At 30.7% G+C, this 23,201-nt stretch overlaps 1 protein-coding gene across 1 annotated transcript; it reads right to left on the bottom strand.

The window, feature by feature from the left end:
- Positions 1-18,985: 18,985 nt before the first annotated feature.
- LOC147079681 (uncharacterized) lies at positions 18,986-22,658 on the bottom strand. The gene is made up of 2 exons (XM_085944027.1): positions 22,591-22,658; positions 18,986-19,956 (listed from the first exon to the last, which is right to left on the bottom strand). The coding sequence occupies exon 2, from the start codon at positions 19,929-19,931 to the stop codon at positions 19,599-19,601; it is 333 nt and encodes a 110-aa protein (XP_085800153.1). The 5' UTR covers positions 19,932-19,956; positions 22,591-22,658; the 3' UTR covers positions 18,986-19,598.
- Between the last annotated feature and the right edge of the window lie 543 nt (positions 22,659-23,201).

The raw sequence follows: 23,201 nt of genomic DNA on the forward strand, positions 1-23,201 counted from the left end.
TTTTCAGCAGCCGGGCCAGAATCTAAAAATGAGACTTCCTACCGGGCCGCACAACCGATTTTTTTATTATACAAAACAAAAAAGAAATATATATATATATATATATATATTAATAAAATAAAACAAAAATGAGAATCCAACATATTTATTAGATTATACTTTTATTAAATAAACAAAATAATATAAAAATAATAAATTTTAGTGAGAAGTTTGATTTTGTGTGGCAGAACTAAGGGCATTAATATCGATATCGGTGTGTTGTTCCTACACACAAACAGTTTTCCAAATGCACATCAGTGATTCGTGTTCTCTATCTGTTCTCTATTTTGGGATTTGATATGCTTCATCCGACTAAAAAACTGTTCACACGTGTCTTCTTCACGTGGCCACGGCGACGGAACCCTTGATGCTGTGCCACAAGGGTGCGAAGTGTCGCACTCTTTGACGGCATCTGGAATACGACGTGTCCTAGCCACGTAAAGCATCTACAAAGCGTTCACACGTGTAGGTGTTTCCAAATAGCGAAGTCATCATTATAGCATGTTTGTAAAATGCAAGATATTTCTCCTTCTCCAAATATGTTATGTAAAACTCTTCCAAACCAACCTGATGGAATTTCTCCTTCAACTGTTCATCGCAACATATTACACAATGTTCATTTGTAAATTTCCCGGTAATAAATTCACGTCTACGGAGAATGGCGTTCCAAATGCAGCAAAAAGCACACGGTGCTTTTTAAAATCTTGAGCCAATATCGAATCTTAATTTGTGAAATTAGCACATCTAGCGGGAGCATTTGATATTATTTTTCACTGCTCCACAGGCCACAAGTTGACACCTAGTGGGCCGCATGCGGTTCGCGGGCCGCATGTTGGCCACCCATGATTTAGAGTAATTCATTTCAATCGAAATAAACGAGTAAACGCTCCCTGCATTCGCAGAAAAAAACATAATTCTCTTATGCAAATATATAGGTATATTAAAAGGTTTTAAATAACCCATATATTATATTATAACAAAATGGTAATGGGCTGGACATGTTGCTCGACGAGTAGACAACCGCTGGACAAATGCCATCATACAGTGGTAAGCAAGGGGCACTAAACGCCCACAGGGACGCCCTAAAACCCGCTGTATACACGAGCTTATACAGTTCAGTAGATGTACGTGGTAGCAAAGAACTTGGGACCGATAAGGCCTTCATCCAGCAGTGGATCGACCCCGGCTGAAGATGATGATGATTAATAGGTTTTAAATAATAAATATATTATAATTTTATCCATAATTAATAATGTACTTGTAGAGTATAATTATGAAGTCATATTTCGTCGCAGCCAAATTAAAAAAATAGTCAAATAGTCACAATCCCTGTGAACATTGTGATTACCAAAAAAACTTAGATAAACGCAAAATTATGAGAAAATTCTATTTAATTAATTGGACATTGGAGGTTTTATTGTTTAGAATCGGATGGATATATTAACTATTGAAAAATAATAGCACTCTAATAAACAATAATTATGTTCATAATATATTATAGTATATTTGATTTTGCTTATACAGATTACATTCTTTTGTGACATATATACATAACTGCTTTATGTGTACTGAAACAACGGTACATGTTGAAAACTTATATTTACTTCTTTAAAACTGTACTGTCTCATTCTGTTAACGTGTCCACTTACATATTTCCACATATTATTATAAGATAAGTGTGTGGTTGAAAAATGAATTCTAGCTACCTACCTAGCAATAAGGCGACATTATAATATTATTAATCGGGTTCATATTTCTCATCTTCTAAAATATCAACTTAAACATTGAGCTTTTGTAAATAAATCTGTGACTACAAATACGCCAATGGTTCAAAATTTTAATATTTATATTATGTATGTAGATACACTTTGATTTTTTTAGCATGCATTTATAATCATGCCCAAGAGCTTCCTGAATCTTGAATTGTATATAGTACAGTAAAAGTGTTATATTATGCATGATAATAACTTGAGTTAATCTTTAAATCTTTGCTATAATAAATCATCTTATTAAATTAATTAATTGGTATACTATTTTATACACACGATACACGATTTGATATTAACCATAGACACGTAGAGATGTATTTAATAATTTGTGAAATTCTCTATAATTAACTCGAGATAAGACATTATAAAGGCGTAATTATAGCGCAGTGTTGAACTACGAACACTTTCTCACTTGACAGTGTCAGAGAAGAATGAACAGGGTCAATTAATTTTCATAATTTTACAAAACTATAACTCACATCTTATCGGGGAAAAATATTCATCGAGCTTGATAAATTGTTTGCTACATTATTTAAAAAAAAAAAATAACCATTTAATCATGTTGATGTCGTGTAGATAAAAATGACAATTATTGAGTTTCGGAGTTTTAACGCGTCAATTCATTAATTTAGATATTAGACAAGTCACTGTAGGCTCGTTAAAAATAGATGTTAGTGATATTTTCAAACTATTCTTATATTTATTAATCCGATTGACATAGATCCACCAGTATAAGTTGTTGGCTGAGTGAGGGCGCCATTTGCTAACATTTGACAGATAATTCAATACTTTTATACGGTGATGAGTTTAGTTCTAAATTCGAGCATTAACAATTAATACTATTTATTATACATACTACATTTCGTTAATATTTAATTTTTTTTTTTTATTTGAAAAACTTATTTTTTTTAATATTTGCTTCACCCTATTTTTGATAATCTGTAGATAGATACATTTAAAAAAGTTCAAAATCAATCTAAAACAGTGCTCATAAATTGATAAAAAAATATTTTCAAGTTATTCACCATATTAGCAAAAATTTTATCTACCGAAAACATTAAACAAAACCAGTAACAAACATAACTCTTTAAAGCTTATTTTTATCTTTTAAAATTTATTAAGATTCACAATAAAACAAAACCCTAAATTATATTACTGTTTTCCACTTTGACAGAAAGAAAAACTATGATAAATTAAAATTCCACACTCCATAAATAATAAAATTGCGCCTCGGCATACTTGGAACCAGGGAACATAAATACTTACTTTCCGGGCGTGACTATGTGAAGGTAGCAATCTGGAGTGTGAACAACTATCAGATAAATTCTCAATTGCCTACGTCTGTATTGAAATATGCGATATAATAAAAGATATAAATAAAAACGCGCGTTAAATATTGGTAATATTTGAAGGAAGGTTTTATATTTCTTGCATTTCATAATTTGAAGTTATAACCCAAAGTGATGACTGGTTTTCCCATTTCTATCACATTTTAAGTGGTAATATTGATGTGTATACTTGTACTTATAGCAAAAGTTTTAAAATGCCAAATGGTTAGCAATTTCTATCTGCAAAGCTTCTGGCGACCTTCGGGTATTGTAGCGTCATATATAGCTAACATCAGTTAACAAAGGGTATTAAAACTGAGTCTCTGGCCTAGGGAGGGAAATCCTCAACACACAAATCTAGTCGGGTTAACCTTCTGGACCTTCATAGCATAGGGTTAATAACTTTGCCTGCTTAAAAATAGTTTACAAGACATCACAGCATACGTAGGTAGGTACCTGTTTTCATCATGAAATAAAACAATAATTGAATGAAAAAATTATACTTTTTAAATTACCCGGTTTCCTTATAGGATTCAGAAATACTGGATATTAACCATGGATGTAGTAAAAACGCAGATGGAGTGTTTATATACAAAGATACAAAAATTCGTCACCCTACTATTTCAGTCAATGCAATTAGCACACTAAGACTTTCCTTGTTTTCAATCAATATATGTGCTTAGTATTTACATCTTATTATATGGTGACAAATTTTGACGTCCTCAAAAGAAAGGGAAAGGATCGAGCGTCGTATCAAAACAAGAAAAATACACTACTTAGGCCAATTATTATAAGGAAAAACGTACTGGGTTACCAAACTCGTTATCCAATGATGTCACTACATATTTTGCGGCTTAAGAACCTCCATGATTGGGAAAAGTGTAGCTCTACCGAATTATTACGGTTAGCAAATACTAGAGTAATGATCGTCCTCATGGAAGATATATTATTAGTGTTTTTAAAATGACAATTCATCGATATAATTCTAATGTAAGAATATTTGTTTAACTAATATACTATTTAAAGACTGATATTATTGATAGGTATATCTCATTAATTAACTCCATTAAATTCCCAATACTTTGCCATTGTTTTCCCAGTATTGACAATTTTACACCTCTTAAAAATGTAGTAGATAATATGTATTATTTATTATTGATAAGTATTATTTAATTATCTATTATTAAGATTTTGACAATATATACGCCTATTGATTGTATTATTAGTGATAGGAGGTTTTTACAAACACTTTAACTATTCATAATTTGTTTGTATATTTTTTATAGTGATCCTCGGCGTGATAAAGTGTATACCTACTTTATTGTATTAATTTACTATTATATAAGTTAGAATTACTTAATTATATTCGTTTCAGTGTGTATTTACCCTTTGGTGAGTGAACATAGTGCATGAAGATGCCGAATGGCGAAACCCGGGTTGAAAAAATGGCTCAAATAGAATACATGGTAAAATCCATTAGAATTTAAATTCAAATTCCATCAAGTAAGTACCTTCAGTCGATAGAAGGTATTAATATAATAATATTATGTAAGTTGAGATGTTGAAATAATTGAAGTAGGTACCTATATTAATATTGTATTTTTTAAAGCTTAGCGCTTCTATAAACACAGTTAACAATACGCAATTATTTTTTTCGATACAAGTCTCACATTGTTATACAAAAAAGTACGAATGCTCCACAAACAATGAATGCGTAACCATAGCATGTAATTTTCGCAATAATTAGTTTTGAACAAAACAAAAAAGATTACATACTATTTTCATTTGAACCACGAGCGAGGAATTGCTTTTTGGTCAAAAAAAACTTCCATTCAATGAAATGCACCTTTGTTGTGTTATTTTTAATTCAATTAAAAATAAATTCCAGATAGTTATTTGAACCGTGATCTTGTGTAAAGTAACTATTTATATTTTTTGCCAAATTATTCAATCAAAGTGTTTTTAATGCATAATGGCAGCTTACACCGTCTACAAGTTTTTTTTATTGTTTTATAATGAGTTTTACACTAGCTATTCTATAATGTATACCAACTTTTTAGTAACTCATTTACTTTGATTTCGATAGCAATGGTTTATTTTCGAATTAAAGAAAATAGTTTTGTATGTACATATAAACTTTGTTGCTTATAAGTATTTGAATACACAGTATTTATTTTAATCATTACTAATTAAAATTATATAAATCATTTAATCATAAATATTTCTTTGATTAATATTTGCCATTGTCTACTACCTGCATACTGTTAGTTGCATTTCTGTCACGCTTGTTGCATCTAATAATGACAGGATGCACTGTTGTTGCAGTGGATCACTTTATATAAATAAAATAAGACTTCCTGTTTGTAAGTAGTGAGTGAGTTGTCCATTAATTTTAGACAAGTTAGGCCTAATTTTGAAATTTGGTTATAGTATTTTCTACGACTGCTGAGCAATCAACCCATCAATTAGAAGTTTAATTTCATTTAGATTTAAGCTCTATAAGAATAGTGATGTAAAAAATGATTTGAGAATGTTATAAATCTTTGAAAGAAAATTTTTGAGTGATACATACATTGACTTTGTATTGAAAATAAGTTGGAAGAAAACCTACGTTTTGCATAATAGCACCCGTCGCGATCCAAATTTTATCCTGATTACCGATGGGTAAAACAACAACAGTTTTAAATATCTGGGGGTGCAGACCATGGGAATTGGTGTTTTATAAAAAAGAACTAGCTAATCGAATGGGAATGGCTATAGCAACACTTAACTCGATACGGAGTGTCTTCAAACCAAATTCCGCATGGTTTCTTCGACGCTTACATTTTAGGCGGCCATAGACGGACAGTTCTCGTAACAGGTTGAACATGGCACAGATAATAACTGTTCAATAACTGTACGTTAGTGGCCACACCATAGATCAGTTTAACTACCCCATTTAAATCGGTCGAACTGTCACCAGACGTGCCCATATACGTACAGTTATTGTCTGTGGCAGATCAAGTGTCAAAAACTGTGGAGGTTATGTTCGCGGAGATCATACACAGGGGTACCTACCTAGTGTTAAATTAGTTTTAAGTAGGGTATATTGAACGATATTGATTTTGTTAGATTTATTATGATTACAATTTATTGTTTGTGTAAATATATGTCCAGATTCTTTTATTTTGAATAAATTATTCATATTATACTAATTGTTGTTGGCGTCTGTTTCCATGATACCTAGACATATTTTTTTATTTAAGTAGTGGAAAATATTATTTGCGGTACCTAGTTGACACTTCACAATATTCGTAATTATATAATATGAGTAGCAAAAGAACTAATACGCAACAAAAATAATATACTTCTTATCGAACGAACTTAGAAGATTATGACAGAACTGTCAAAATTTGCCGCCAAATCGCGCCAGTTACTCCTACTTTACGACACAGCTAGCTAACGTCACCCGAGAATTTTCGGCTAGTTGAAACTCCAACAGTTTTACAAAAACACGGGAGTAGGGGGTCGCTGGCAGTTTGAACCTGGCACACATCTGGCAGGTCGAAAAGTGTCCGTCTATGGGCGCAGCAAATTATCTACCAAATATAACTGTATGGCCGCCATTACGTATTAACTGGCATGTTCAACCTGTTACGAAAACTGTACGTATATGGCCAGCATTTGATGATACTGCTACAGAAGAGAGGTTGTAAAGCTAAACCAACATAGTTTAACTGCGAAGAAAGATACATAGTTTCCTTGAGGATTTATCAACGGAGAGAGCTTAACGCAGGCAACTTTTTTAAATTAAATATATTTATATAATTCATACAGTAACATACGTAATTTTATTTAATTTTGACCGATGTCCGATCCTAATAAGATCAAATGGGCCTCCACAGAGTAGAGGTTTGCATTATTAGATAATTTTGTTTTTACGCGAAATGGATGTTAGCCACTTGTGTATTTGCCAGACCCGAGGTTTGAGCTTGGGACCGACGACATTATAAGCCAACATGAAAGCCGCTCGGCCATCGTGGGCGTATACAATAATACAATTATCATATTGTTATAAATCTGTTGATTTTCAATATTTATGTTAAAAATCAACACATGTAGTTGTTTTGGGTTGAATGTATATTTTGACCTGTCAATGCGTTTATAACCCAAAATAAATGTTAACATATCAACCTCGAAACTCTACAGGCCGCACATGCTTTACTATTAATATGTTAGAAATCGTTTTTCGTTCTCCTAAGATTCAGAACTAACCTGACATGGTGATGCCAATTGGGAGGGTAATAACACTTTTCAACCAAATCGCTTCAAACTTCCACCTATGTGAGGTGAGTATAAATAGACGCTGTTTTATAAATACTATGGTCAACTTAGCTCATTCGGCGGACTATCATTTTAATTTATAATTTCTGTGTTTACTAATTATACTATTTTAATGCTAAATTTATTTATTTTTCCTTGTCATGTTGTGAACGTCTTGCATTTGTAATATGTATTAAGTATATGTGAATAAATAAATGTTAATTTGAATAATATGTTTTACCATTCATTTCGAAAACACCAATAATCGAAATCGGACAAATTTACAGACGTACCTATTCAAATAATTATCCACTCACTGCGATATTGCAAAATAATAATATTATATGCATCGACCATATTTTGTTTTACCGCAAAAAACGTATACACGTATATCTCTCTTTCAGTTTTGCATAATTTGATTTACAGCCAATGGAATGTGTTACGCCAGCGGATTTTTCTTTTTATATTATGCAGCAATGATAAAATATCTACACAAATGGTAAGAAATCTTGAAATTAAAATATAAATTTGTTTTTTACCAATCAATCATATTGTACGCGGAGGTCAGTTAATGCCAATGAAAAATAAATGTAACCATACTTAAGCGCTTAAGTTCCTAAGATATCCGTGTATCATTAAGAGGCCAATATCGGTAACATAAATTTAGTTGCTTACAATATTCATACATAATTTAAAAGGTAGTAAATCTAAGGAAAAAAGGCAGTGGCCCAAAACAAACCCATTTAAAATACCGTCGAGACACGACTAAGTCGAGCTAAATTAGCAGCTATGTATGGTGTTTATTGTAAAGTGAATCCAGATATCGCGCATCATCGCTACATCGTGCTCTAAGTCTCTCTTAAGGGGGGACATGCTCGTCGAAGGTCAAAATTGAGTTTTTATTGTATATTCAAACCATGATCCTGGACACTCCTTAAACGTTGTAGATGATTTATTTATATAATTTTGAAGCCTTATTATCCTTTATAGTTATTTTAAACATTTGATGACTGCATGAAGTATTTTTGTTACATAAAATAGTATTCTTTTAAACCTCTCGCTCTAATGTTTTAGAATATAGTCATATTTCGGTACATAACTGTGCAGTGGTGTTAAGGGGGGACATGCTCGTCGAAGGTCAAAATTGAGTTTTTATTGTATTTTCAAACCATGCTTCTGGACACTCCTTAAACGTTGTAGATAATCTATTTATATAATTTTGAAGCCTTATTATCCTTTATAGTTATTTTAAACATTTGATGACTGCATGAAGTATTTTTGTTACATAAAATAGTATTCTTTTAAACCTCTCGCTCTAATGTTTTAGAATATAGTCATATTTCGGTACAGAACTGTGCAGTGGTGTTAAGATTTTTTACATTTATTAATTTTTAAACGCATTTATAAAACCATTCGTATAATTTATTACGAGATAATTTTTGTAAAATATTCACGATAAAAAATTATTTTGATAATCTCTGTGATCCCAAATTTGACAAGAATTAGGCATTTTATTATTCAAAAAATCGGCAAGATCAACACATTTGAAGATGATTCTAAAGATACTTATTATAAGCTATGTCTTTGACCATTCAAGTGTGATAAAAATCTTATGAATAATGATTGCTTTATACTAATTATTGACCTAAGAATAAGGTAGTGTTTTTTTGAAATACGCCATTTCTTTTGTCATTCCCTAGTGGTTAAGCTACAACATACGGCCGTAGCCATAAAATGACAAACTATAATTAAAGTAGGGAGTAAAATTATGTTAACGCGCATGTTTGAACATGTACCTAACCGAATTTTTTTTAATTTTTTTTTAAACGCTACATGTTCAAACACGCGCGTCAATATCATTTTACTCTTTATTTCAATTATAGTTTGTCAATTTATGGCTACGGCCGTATGTTGTAGCTTAACCACTGGGGAATGACAAAAGAAATGGCGTATTTCAAAAAAACACTACCTTATTCTTAGGTCAATAATTATTATAAAGCAATCATTATTCATAAGATGTTTATCACACTTGAATAGTCAAAGACATAGCTTATAATAAATATCTTTAGAATCATCTTGAAATGTGTTAATCTTGCCGATTTTTTGAATAATAAAATGCCTAATTCTTGTCAAATTTGGGATCACAGAGATTATCAATATAATTTTTTATCGTGAATATTTTACAAAAATTATCTCGTAATAAATTACGCTAATGATTTTATAAATGCGTTTAAAAATTAATAAATGTAAAAAATCTTAACACCACTGCACAGTTATGTACCGAAATATGACTATATTCTAAAACATTAGAGCGAGAGGTTTAAAAGAATACTATTTTATGTAACAAAAATACTTCATGCAGTCATCAAATGTTTAAAATAACTATAAAGGATAATAAGGCTTCAAAAGTATATAAATAGATCATCTACAACGTTTAAGGAGTGTCCAGGATCATGGTTTGAATATACAATAAAAACTCAATTTTGACCTTCGACGAGCATGTCCCCCCTTAAGATTTTTTACATGTATTAATTTTTAAACGTATTTATAAAACCATTAGCATAATTTATTACGAGATAATTTTTGTAAAATATTCACGATAAAAAATTATATTGATAATCTCTGTGATCCCAAATTTGACAAGAATTAGGCATTTTATTATTCAAAAAATCGGCAAGAATAACACATTTCAAGATGATTCTAAAGATATTAATTATAAGATATGTTTTTGACCATTCAAGTGTGATAAACATTTTATGAATAATGATTGCTTTATAATAATTATTGACCTAAGAATAAGGTAGTGTTTTTTTGAAATACGCCATTTCTTTTGTCATTCCCCAGTGGTTAAGCTACAACATACGGCCGTAGCCATAAATTAACAAACTATAATTGAAGTAGGGAGTAAAATGATATTAACGCGCGTGTTTGAACATGTACTGTTTAAAAAAAAATTAAAAAAAATTCGGTTAGGTACATGTTCAAACACGCGCGTTAACATAATTTTACTCCCTACTTTAATTATAGTTTGTCATTTTATGGCTACGGCCGTATGTTGTAGCTTAACTACTAGGGAATGACAAAAGAAATGGCGTATTTCAAAAAAACACTACCTTATTCTTAGGTCAATAATTATTATAAAGCAATCATTATTCATAAAATGTTTATCACACTTGAATGGACAAAGACATAGCTTATAATAAGTATCTTTAGAATCATCATCAAATGTGTTAATCTTGCCGATTTTTTGAATAATAAAATGCCTAATTCTTGTCAAATTTGGGATCACAGAGATTATCAAATTAATTTTTAATCGTGAATATTTTACAAAAATTATCTCGTAATAAATTATACTAATGGTTTTATAAATGCGTTTAAAAATTAATAAATGTAAAAAATCTTAACACCACTGCACAGTTATGTACCGAAATATGACTATATTCTAAAACATTAGAGCGAGAGGTTTAAAAGAATACTATTTTATGTAACAAAAATACTTTATGCAGTCATCAAATGTTTAAAATAACTATAAAGGATAATAAGGCTTCAAAATTATATAAATAGATTATCTACAACGTTTAAGGAGTGTCCAGGATCATGGTTTGAAAATACAATAAAAACTCAATTTTGACCTTCGACGAGCATGTCCCCCCTTAAGGGGGAGAGGCATGCCAGCAGAGAACCTAGCGGAAAAATACGATGCTTGCAATTTGAGTTTTTTTTTGATAATTTACAATTTCAACTGCATTAATTAATAAATATGTATCTGAAAACATTAAAAAGATTTTTTGTTTTTTTTTTAATTTAAAGATTAACTTACAATTGTAAAAAATGTAATAAAATGTGAATTCGTTGAAGGGTCACATCATATTATTACATTATATTTTATGGTCATATTTATTAGTAAAATTTAGTTTATTAAGTTTTAGACTTTTTGTCGTTTAGATTTTTGACTAATTCATCATTTTAATATTTTGTATATCTATTTTAAAAAACATCGATTTTTATAAAAAAATATAAATGTGTATAACTTGAAATCCTTTTTATTTATATCAAATTTTATTTAAGGCATGGTCCCAATATTGAAGCTCGATATAAATAAAAAGGATTTCAAGTTATATACATTTATATGTTTTATAAAAAATCGATGTTTTTTAAAATAGATATAAAAAATATTAACACGATGAATTAATCAAAAATCTAATCGGGGAGCAAAATCGATTGCAAGATTTGTACCGGACACCAACCACCGGACAAATAAGAATACGACCTAAGAAAAACGTTGTAAAATACTCAAAATTCTTAATTTTCGACCAATATACGACACGTAGGCCTTTGACTTATTAAGAGGGCGATGCAGAACCACACTAACAAGCGTGTCACTGATATATGCGCCTATCTTTAGGAGACCAATATCGGTAACTTTGATTGTATCGCCTGCAGTAAATCTACGGAAAAGGGTAGTAACTTAAAACAAACCCATTTAAAATACCGTCAAAAGAATCCGAAATCGAAATAATTTAGCAACTCTGGATGGTGTTTATTGTCAAATTAATCCTGATGGTTTTGCGTTGCGAAGTAGGTTTGCTTAAAAAATATACTATATGTAAAAATATTCTATTGTTCTGTACGTTTTCTCGCAATAATAAAGAATTGTTACGTTTTAAGATACTATTTACTGTATTTACTACAATCATGTTTGGTTTTATTTTATAATATAATATTTTCATTCAGCTCCACCGAAAGTTTCGTCATAAAATTGTAGGCTTTAGCGTTTAGCCAGAGAAATTTTTGGAGGCTTGTATGATTATTATTATTACCTACACTTTCTACGGTGGAAATTTCTCAAAAATTATTGTAGTTTTATACGGCGATATGAATGATTCTTAGATTTAAGTAGTAGGTAAATGTTCTTAGTTAGGTAATTCTGGAGGAGAATAATACATAATTCTTTTTTTATTACTATTCATTAACTATTTGTGTTGCGAGTTACTTATGCCCTAACGCCTAGTCCAGGTCAAAATACATCTGCCCATGAACAAATTAACGTTTTATAAAAACTGCATAACGATTGTTTACAAACATTTAAAATAATGATATAAATATATATGTTTTTCCCTGTACAAAAATATTGATAAACAAACAAGTTTCATCGGAAGAAGCAACGCGTTACCATATAGAATTTGGTTTTGATTAAATCGTGCTACACACAGAAAAGATTAATATAAGAGAAATGTGAAGGCCAGTTGCCCTGGACCTTGCTATGGCCCAACCCAAAGAACATAAAGCGCGCCGACTGTCTTCAAAAGTTGTATGCGCGTTTTTTTACGTAACAAACTTGAAACTTAAATGTATATTATAATACAGGCGTAACTATTGAAAATAACATAGGTATTATTTAACACTTGTTTAAGTTTATCCCATATTTCTCCACACTCAAAATCTGAAGCCCGTTATACCACACCAGTAAGCCAGTTCCCTTTAATTTTGTGTTCACTGGTGCTACATAGCTAAATCATGATATGTGTGTTGCAGTTACAAGAAACTTTTACTTAAGGGGGGACATGCTCGTCGAAGGTCAAAATTGAGTTTTTATTGTATTTTCAAACCATGATCCTGGACACTCCTTAAACGTTGTAGATGATCTATTTATATAATTTTAAAGCCTTATTATCCTTTATAGTTATTTTAAACATTTGATGACTGCATGAAGTATTTTTGTTACATAAAATAGTATTCTTTTAAACCTCTCGCTCTAATGTTTTAGAATATAGTCATATTTCGGTACATAACTGTGCAGTGGTGTTAAGATTTTTTACATTTATTAATTTTTAAATGCATTTATAAAACCATTAGTGTAATTAATTACGGGATAATTTTTGTAAAATATTCACGATAAAAAATTATTTTGATAATCTCTGTGATCCCAAATTTGACAAGAATTAGGCATTTTATTATTCAAAAAATCGGCAAGATTAACACATTTGAAGATAATTCTAAAGATTTTTATTATAAGCTATGTCTTTGACCATTCAAGTGTGATAAAAATCTTATGAATAATGATTGCTTTATAATAATTATTGACCTAAGAATAAGGTAGTGTTTTTTTGAAATACGCCATTTCTTTTGTCATTCCCTAGTGGTTAAGCTACAACATACGGGCGTAGCCATAAAATGACAAACTATAATTAAAGTAGGGAGTAAATTTATGTTAACGCGCGTGTTTGAACATGAACCTAACCGATTTTTTTTTAATTTTTTTTTAAACGGTACATGTTCAAACACGCGCGTCAATATCATTTTACTCCCTACTTCAATTATAGTTTGTCAATTTATGGCTACGGCCGTATGTTGTAGCTTAACCACTGGGGAATGACAAAAGAAATGGCGTATTTCAAAAAAACACTACCTTATTCTTAGGTCAATAATTATTATAAAGCAATCATTATTCATAAGATGTTTATCACACTTGAATGGTCAAAGACATAGCTTATAATAAATATCTTTAGAATTATCTTCAAATGTGTTAATCTTGCCGATTTTTTGAATAATAAAATGCCTAATTCTTGTCAAATTTGGGATCACAGAGATTATCAATATAATTTTTTATCATGAATATTTTACAAAAATTATCTCGTAATAAATTATGCTAATGGTTTTATAAATGCGTTTAAAAATTAATAAATGTAAAAAATCTTAACACCACTGCACAGTTATGTACCGAAATATGACTATATTCTAAAATATTAGAGCGAGAGGTTTAAAAGAATACTATTTTATGTAACAAAAATACTTCATGCAGTCATCAAATGTTTAAAATAACTATAAAGGATAATAAGGCTTTAAAATTATATAAATAGATCATCTACAACGTTTAAGGAGTGTCCAGGATCATGGTTTGAAAATACAATAAAAACTCAATTTTGACCTTCGACGAGCATGTCCCCCCTTAAGTGGTAATGAACCAACGCCATCAGTAGAATGGTAGGATAAGAAAGGTCCTATATTATGCAGGTTTCTCGACTTCGAAGTATAATGCCGGGTCCACACTGGCAACATATCGCGCGACAACCTCGTTAAATTTTACGATAAGTATGATAATTATGGTAAAATTTCTTAAGTAATTATGATAATTATCGTAAAATTTAACGATGTTGTCGCGCGACATGTTACCAGTGTGGACCCGGCATTAGAATACCCCGTACTATAGATATAAGAAAATTTATGCGGAAAATGATGCGGAAAGCACATGACCGGACGAAGTGGAGATAAATGAAAAGCGCTTATGTCCAACAGTTGACAATTCTGTTATAAAAATATCTTCTTTTTTTAAAAAAAAAAAAAAAAATAGTGGCGCTTGTACACGCGGGTTAAAATTTGCGGAACAACAAACATCCATCCCCCGCTCCTTCATGTACATATCTATAAATACCCCGACCCCTGTTTAATTTATGACATGATGGTTATCAATGATGGAGTAGACCCAGAGCGCGTAGGGTGGGCGACTTAATTTTTTTTCAAGATGAAGAACTGTTTTTAACATTTAATTAACTGTACCTATAACTGAAATAATGGATTACTAATAGACCGATATCTCATTTACAGAATATTTATAAAACGAGAATTTGTAATCGAATGTTTAAGGGGTGACATGCTCAGCGTAGGTCAAAGTGGAGCTTTTATTGCATTTTCAAAGCATAATCCTGGACATTCCTTAAACGTTGTAGATAATCTTTTTATATAATTTTGAAGCCTTATTATCCTTTATATTTATTTTAAACATTTGATGACTGCATAAAGTATTTTTATTACATAAAATAGTATTCTTTTAAACCTCTCGCTCTAATGTTTTAGAATAAAGTCATATTTCAGTACATGCATGTGCAGTGGTGTTAAGATTTTTTACGTTTATTAATTTTTAAACGCATTTATAAAACCATCAGTATAATTTATGTCGACATTATTATAGTGAAATATTTACGATAAAAAATTATATTGATAATCTCTGTGATCCCAAATTTGACAAGAATTAGGCATTTTATTATTCAAAAAATGGGCAAGATTAACACATTTTAAGATAATTCTAAAGATACTAATTATAAGTTATGTCTTTGACTATTCAAGTGTGATAAATATCCTACGAATAATGATTGCTTTATAATAATTATTGACCTAAGAATCAGGTAGTGTTTTTTTTTTAATACGCCATTTCTTTTGGCATTCCCCAGTATTTAAGCTACAACATACGGCCATAGCCATAAATTGACAAACTAAAACTGAAGTAGGGAGTAAGAACATGTTAACGCACGTGTTTGCACATGTACCTAACCGAAAAAAAATCTTTTTTTTAAACGGTATAAAAATGCATCAGTAGCCTGAGGCTGAATACCTCCGCTACACCGAAGTACATTGGAACATGTATATGTCTGATAGCAATTGAATACACATATACCTACATTCCAATGTACTTCCATATAGCGGACATACTCAGCATTTACCCACTAACCAAATATTTTTTTCAAAATTGTTTTTTTGCCCATTCTCTCAAAAGGTTACCGACCACTGATGTAGATAGTGTTTGTTACTTTTTAAAATTAAATTTAACCCTAAATTCAAGTCATTAGATAACAGTCAAAAAAAATGGTGCGTTTTTATTTAAAAAAAATACTTCTACATTAGCAAGACATTTTATCTACAGCAGTAAACATTATTCAATTTTAGTTTTTTTTTAGTTTGTAATTTTTTTGTCAATTGTTTAGTCTAAGCAGGTCTTGATGAATTAAAATACATATTAATAATTAAATAAAATTAATATAAATTACTTATAATAAGAAATACTAAAATATTAATAATAAGATACAAAAAAGTTGCATTTGCCGGGAATCGAATGCGGGACGTCCGCGTGGCAGCCAAGCATTCTACCACTGAACCATTTATGGATATCGGTGATTGTTATATTTTATAATACAAAGGAAAGAAAATTGTTCACCACGGAAACTCGCAATTTTATTTTTCATATTACAATACGTATTCACTTATTAACGTATATCTAATGTAAATTAATAATTTAAGAAATATAATATATCAATATTAAAATAAAACACATTAATATCTACCAATATTAAATATACAAATATTTGTCAGAAGTGAGATTCGAACCTACGCCTTGGCAAAATTGTTGTACCTATAACCCAAATTGATTTCACAACTATTCCCAGTTGTGAAATTCGCAGTTATTATACAGTAAAATCGTTGCTATAGCAGTCCCGTGCCGTGGCGCAAAGGTAGCGCGTTCGGCTGGTAACCGAAAGGTCAGTGGTTCGAATCACTCGGCTGGTAACAATCTGCGTACCGCTGGAATTTTGTGCACACAATTTTAATATCACGGCCAGCGGTAAGACATATACCTACATGTCAAAACTATGTCGATATTTTATATTTAACAATAAAATCAACAACGTCATATTCCGTAAATTAACATGATTGCAAAAATCAGGATTTCAATGTACATAGGTATGTGTTAATTTTATTGTTTTCATAATATCACATTTTTGTCAGTATCATGAGGTAAACAAGTGACTTGAGCAATATTGCATATTTTTTTAGTTTTTGATTATTTCGGTTTCAAAGAACTGGCCATTCGCCGTTTGACATAAGCAGCTAATATCAAAACAATTCAACTGACTGATTGTACCATCACATGAGCCATTAGATCGAAAACTCGTCATGGCAATGGCCTCTGGTATATAATATTGTATAACACGATTATATTAGAAAACACTTTCGTCTCCCACATTCAATCTAACTCCAAATTAAAAAAAAAAAATCTTGGTTGTGTGATTGTGTTCAGATTTTTTTTCTCTAAAATATTTCGTGTCCAAAATAGCATATTATCTACCTACTATATAATTTTACCGGATACCTAACCAATTATGAATACTGTGTGCACGCCACTGATCTACAGTGGTTATGGTTTAGCGACTAATGGATCTTTGCGGTCTTTCAAGAGAAAAAAATACGTTTCTCTTAGTTAATATTTGATGGCTTGTTTTGTCGCATTCGTTTAAATCTTTTGAATGTCATTGTCAATTCGCATATAATTGCTCAATACTTTTTATAAATTAAAAAAGCGGGTAATAAACTTTTTACCGGTTTACTATTTTCTGACAATTACACTATATGCCATTAAGTCATTTTTCAATACAAGTTACATCCACCATAATATAATAAATTAACATAAATCGCTGTTGATTCTCCAGTAGGTACTTAAAATAATGAGCATGTTTTGACAGTTTTTAGTTATACGTTTATACCTATACATTGATAGATCCCTGAATACACTCCATGTCAGTTTGAATCTGCATTTATTTTGAGCGCCTGAATAACAAATCTTCGAAAGTAACCACCCACTGTCTGTAAAGTGTTCAATATGTGCTACCTGCCAGTGCTCACGTATACATATGAAATATGGACTCTAACGTAACCGAAATTTTAAAAATACATTGTACAATACAAATGAGCATAACGCGAAAGACAAGGAAGCAGACAAAAGCTCGCGATGCGATAGGGGTCGCTTAGCAGATGAAACAGCGATGGGTTGGTCATGTCGCTGAACGAGTAAATAACCCCTGTACAAATGCCGTCTTTTTATGGAACCTGAGGGGCACTAAACGATCAAAGGGACGCTTTAAAACCCACTGGATAGACAAACTTATAAAGTTTGTTGGATGGATGCGACAGTGAAGAAGGAGTGGAGGAAACTAGAGGAGGTTTTCATCCAGCAGTGGATCTACTCCGGCTGATGATCATGATGATGATCATATCAATGGGTAGATATTTTCTCATCATTCGTTAATATTGTTGGTTATATACTGTATCAACCACTACTGAATGAAAACCTCTCCAAACTGGTTATATTTCTTTCAGTTGTATGCATTGCATTGCCATGTACTTTCACAGAATTAAGCATCTTGTCGATCAAGCGGCGTGTACCTTTCAGAAGTTATCAATTTGTTCAGTTATCATAATATCTCTTCTCTTATGTTTCTTATACTAGCTATAATAGGTATATCCTGCCTAGTCTTTTAGGTTTTGTCAAACTTTATTAGACCGCTTCATTTTCTATGTTTATGCATTATGCCCACATGCACCTTTTCATTCCACGCTGTACCTACTGAGGATACATATTTTACGAGTACCTATTTATAATTACGGAAAGTAGGTGCCTACCTAGACATCGGTTAAAGACTGTTTTTGATACAACACAATTTATTTTTATTTGGGTGTTTATTTCTGTAGCATTTATGTAGCTAGATATCCTAACGCATATTTTTTTTACATTCTTTGATCATCAAAAACCTCTAAACTTTAAAAAATGCCTATATGTATCATTGCATGAACCATTTGGTAGCTCATTGACCACCAGGCGCCCTGAGCTGCCGTTTGGAAATCATTTAGCTATATTATTTGTGTATGGTATAATGATATATTTGATTTAATTTAAAGGTAAGGAACAAAGGAAGTATCAAATAAAATGCATAGGTATTTGAAAGTTTAATTTATATTTCTTTGATATTTATGTAACAATTTTACTTTCCCTTTTACCTAAATATAATAATTTAAACCTATTTTAATCAGTCTCGTCGTTTGTTTTAATCAGTCTTAAATAAATTATTATTAACATAGACAAGTTATTTATTTATTTATCTGGATATGTAATAATACTTTTGTAAACTCTTTATAACATGAATAACTCATAAAACATATTTCCTTTTTCTTACTTCTGCTATATTTGTTATTCTTTTAGTCTGGGATTAATATAACTGCGTTTATTGGATAAATCTTATTTTATGAGATTGACGTAAATGTAACGTAAAATTTACTATTGTACTTACAGCATAAAATTTTTATGTTGCTTTAATTTATGAAAGTAATCTTTAGTTATTATCATTCTTCAAAAATTCCCCTCGACAAATAACTTCAATCTGATTTAACGCATTTTTCTTTAACGTAATTCGATACCTAACAGTGATGTAGTGTTCAGATCTGGTAAACCAGTAAGAAGGATGTCTGACAATGTAAATAATATCAAAAATGATTTCCAGAACCTGGGCGAACTTATCGATTATGAAATCGGAAATGCTGACGTTATGAGACGGCATCACTGTTTTGAGGTCTGCTGATCTTGCTGCTGAGACGCTGACGGCTGCGCCAGGTATGGGCCAGGACCAGCCGCCTCGTGGAGCTTGTCCGCGTCCTCCGCCGCCACCGGGCACATGCAAGGCACCAGCTGGACATGTTGCAAGGATACTGGGGTCAAGCTCGCCTGGAGCGGCACGCTGATTGGGATCGGGGACAGGAGCTGGTCCATGGACACTGGACCGTACGGTGACCCCCCCTGGGATGAGTAGAGTTTTTGGCGCTGCTCGTAGATGCTGGGCGAGTATCCGTAGCCGCGGTACGCTTGTGACATTTGGGCCATCTGGGCGGGCATCCATGCTTTTGGGGCGGCCGACTGGCTAAAAATTACACAGGAAAATTAATCATTATGACTAATGCAGCTACCATTTAATAAACTATTAGCAGGTATCTAAATATTAATATTCCGAAATCCATGTTAAAATAAAAGAAAAAGTACAAAACACAATGCAAGAGAGTTAAAAATGTATTAAACAAAGTTTATATTAAAAACATATAAAATTAGATAAGTGCGATAATACATTATAAATATTATAACTTCTAAGAGCACGCTTCATATTGTTTTATCATCTAGGAATTTAATCGCCTGCAAAAGAGAAATATACAAAATCGATAATCGATAGAGGGTCCGATTTTAGATGTGCCAAATTGTAGTATACAAATAGCTTATAATCATTCGTCGTTACCGTAGATTATTAAGATATTACCTTAGTAGGCACCCAATATAATATCTATATAGTTCCTACATATCGTAAAACCAACTAGTAACACACATTATTTTATTACATAATTATTACATAATTATTTGGGTACTTTTCCAAATAAAAAACTTACATAATAAATCTTGAATTATTTTTTGAACAATTCGATAGGTAACGAAGATATTAATAAAACTCATTGTATTCCAGTGTTATTTTTATTATTAACGCTTCGTTGCAAGAATACAAGGCAGCGATAGGTATAACATATTATTAAGTCTACCAACATATTAAATATTTCACTTATTATTTCTCGGAATAAATACATATTATTAATATTGTATTGTTATAACTCAATCATTATTTGGGTAGGACTCCGTAATAAATATCGGCATGTTATTCAATAATTCTCGATTTATCTAGAATCGGTTAAAGACCTCTGATATTAAATAAGTGCTTCGATAATTTTGTGATCAACTTCGGATGAGTTATAAAGCTATCAAAGAAATAAAATACTAATGTGGGAATCTTACCCAAACTAAAATAAACCATAAAGTTTATTACAACTAAACGTCCAATGGCGGTAAAAAAGAATATCAAAAAGTATCCCCACTAATAAAAAGTCGTAAAATGTTTAAAGAACTCGGGATGACGTACAAAACCCGTTTTAGTGAATCTTCTTAAAAAATAATAAGAATGGAGATTTCATTGATAAGGGTCAAATAAAATCCCCGACTGATATTAGAGGCTTTTCGGATAATAGTGAATGAATTTTTTTTTAAATAATAAACTATTTTTACATGTAGTAAAAATAATTTATTTTTGTTTTTTTCAATACAAATTAAATGTAAATTATTAACTTGCAAATATAAGTAAATGTTAACTACACTAACTAACTAAAGGTAAACTACAGCACATGATCACCATTTTGACGGAATAACTCGAAGGCATAATAATTATTTCTTAGAAAATATCAACACGGATATCACTTGAGACTGTAGCTCAATTGGTAAAACTCTCGCTCGATTTGGGATTCAAGTCATATTTTTCAATGATTTTTTAAAAATATGTAAGTCTATTTCAAATTATGTATATATGTAATAATGTACTTTTGTCTATTAGGTACGATTGCGTAGTTATATTAAGTTACTACGAAAATGGATAATTATTGTGTGTGGCAATACACAAAATAATTGAAAGGTACATGGTTTTTTTTTCATAATAATATTTGACTTGTCAGTGATTATCGCAGCGTTACTAATAGTACAATGAAAAAGATTCACAATTCGTTATTAAAATTGAATCTGTCGATGAAATCAAAGAGTTACTAGCATGTTGAAAGTTTTGTATATAATGGTTTAAATAAACAGCAATTGTCACTGAAGTCAGTATCTAAACGTTTAACAAACTCTGTTCATTTTGCTTGCGCCAGTCACAGACAATACTTGTCGGTTACTATTAACTTTCTATGGTTAAATTAGTCATGAAGCCAAAAGAAGAGTTATAATGTAATAAAAGACGTGGGACTCCTGCATAAGAAGTGGAGTGTAGTAGATGACCACAGTGTTATCAGTATCCTGGTCATCATGAAAAATAGTCATTGGAGAAAAGTTGGAATAAACATTTTACATACTGATATTAAGACTGATTCTAAAATAGACGAACATTTCAAATTTAAATACACATAAATCCACTTTTTCGATTGTATTATTAATTAAAAGGCATAAAAGTAGGTATATTACATTATATTTAGTTTCGCTACCATCGATATATTTATTTTTACTCATTCGAATATGAAAAATATACACATTGTTAATATTTTTAATTACAAATATAAGCACATCTTTAGTTCAATTAAATCAGAGAGGCGACATAATATATGAATAAAATAGCAGAAATCATTGCTGACGTCCGATAACAGCTGATATGACACAAAAAGAAAAAAAGAAAAACTGCCGCAATTGCAAATAATCTAATAATTTCATGATTAATATTAAATGTAGGTAAGTATATTAATGTTTTAAGTTTTCTTTTTAAACATTTAAAAATTTATTTTACTATAACAATTATTAGCAAATTACAAATCCAACCAATAAGACGTGTTAGAAAAATTACATATATTCGCTCAAATCGCGTGGCAATCAATTTATGACAAAGTTGTATTCAAATATACAATATGGAATTAGTGGTAAGTATAGTTTATAGGTTAATGAGAAACATAAATTCAAGTATTTTTAAATTATTTTTTTCACTTACGCAGGTTCTGCTCCCCAACGAAGGAAGAATGCATCTCCTAAGCCGATGAAAGCTAACGCCACGAAGAGATGAAACTGCAAATAATTGAAAAATATATATTAAAAAAATTAATAATATTCAACACTTTCCCCCATTTTTATTTACATTAACACACTTAGTGCGTTGCGATCTCACTAACAGTACTTATTCTTGTGATCGTGGAATCGAACAAATAATTTAAGTGCTGTATGATAGTATATTATAGTACTTTGAATGCTGCACATTGCTATAAGACATGCGTTTTTTTGCTATACATAATATATAAAATAAAATTAATTCAATTTTACTTGCTGGTTGTTATTCAAGTAAAGTAGATATACACTTACTTAATTATACTTATAATATTATGATTCACTAATACTAATATAATAAATAGGTTAAAATTGTACCTATTCATTGTTTTAAGTCACATGCAACGATTTATTGCAATCCAGGAATATTATAATATAAATTTCATAAATACTTATGTCGGTACTAAGATTCGGATTTTCTGTGATAAAATAGTAAAATAGTAAACAAATAAAAATATTAATCTATACATTTTATCTTAAACATTAACGCTTTGCTATTTT

The sequence above is a fragment of the Rhyacophila brunnea genome, unplaced genomic scaffold, assembly GCF_057557595.1.
Source record: "Rhyacophila brunnea isolate RB1 unplaced genomic scaffold, BYU_Rbru_1.0 scaffold_1, whole genome shotgun sequence".
Lineage (NCBI taxonomy): Eukaryota > Metazoa > Arthropoda > Insecta > Trichoptera > Rhyacophilidae > Rhyacophila > Rhyacophila brunnea.

What these genes read in the sequence shown, in the direction of transcription:
- LOC147079681 (XM_085944027.1), bottom strand. Translation starts at nt 19,931, where the DNA reads ATGCCCGCCCAGATGGCCCAAATGTCACAAGCGTACCGCGGCTACGGA.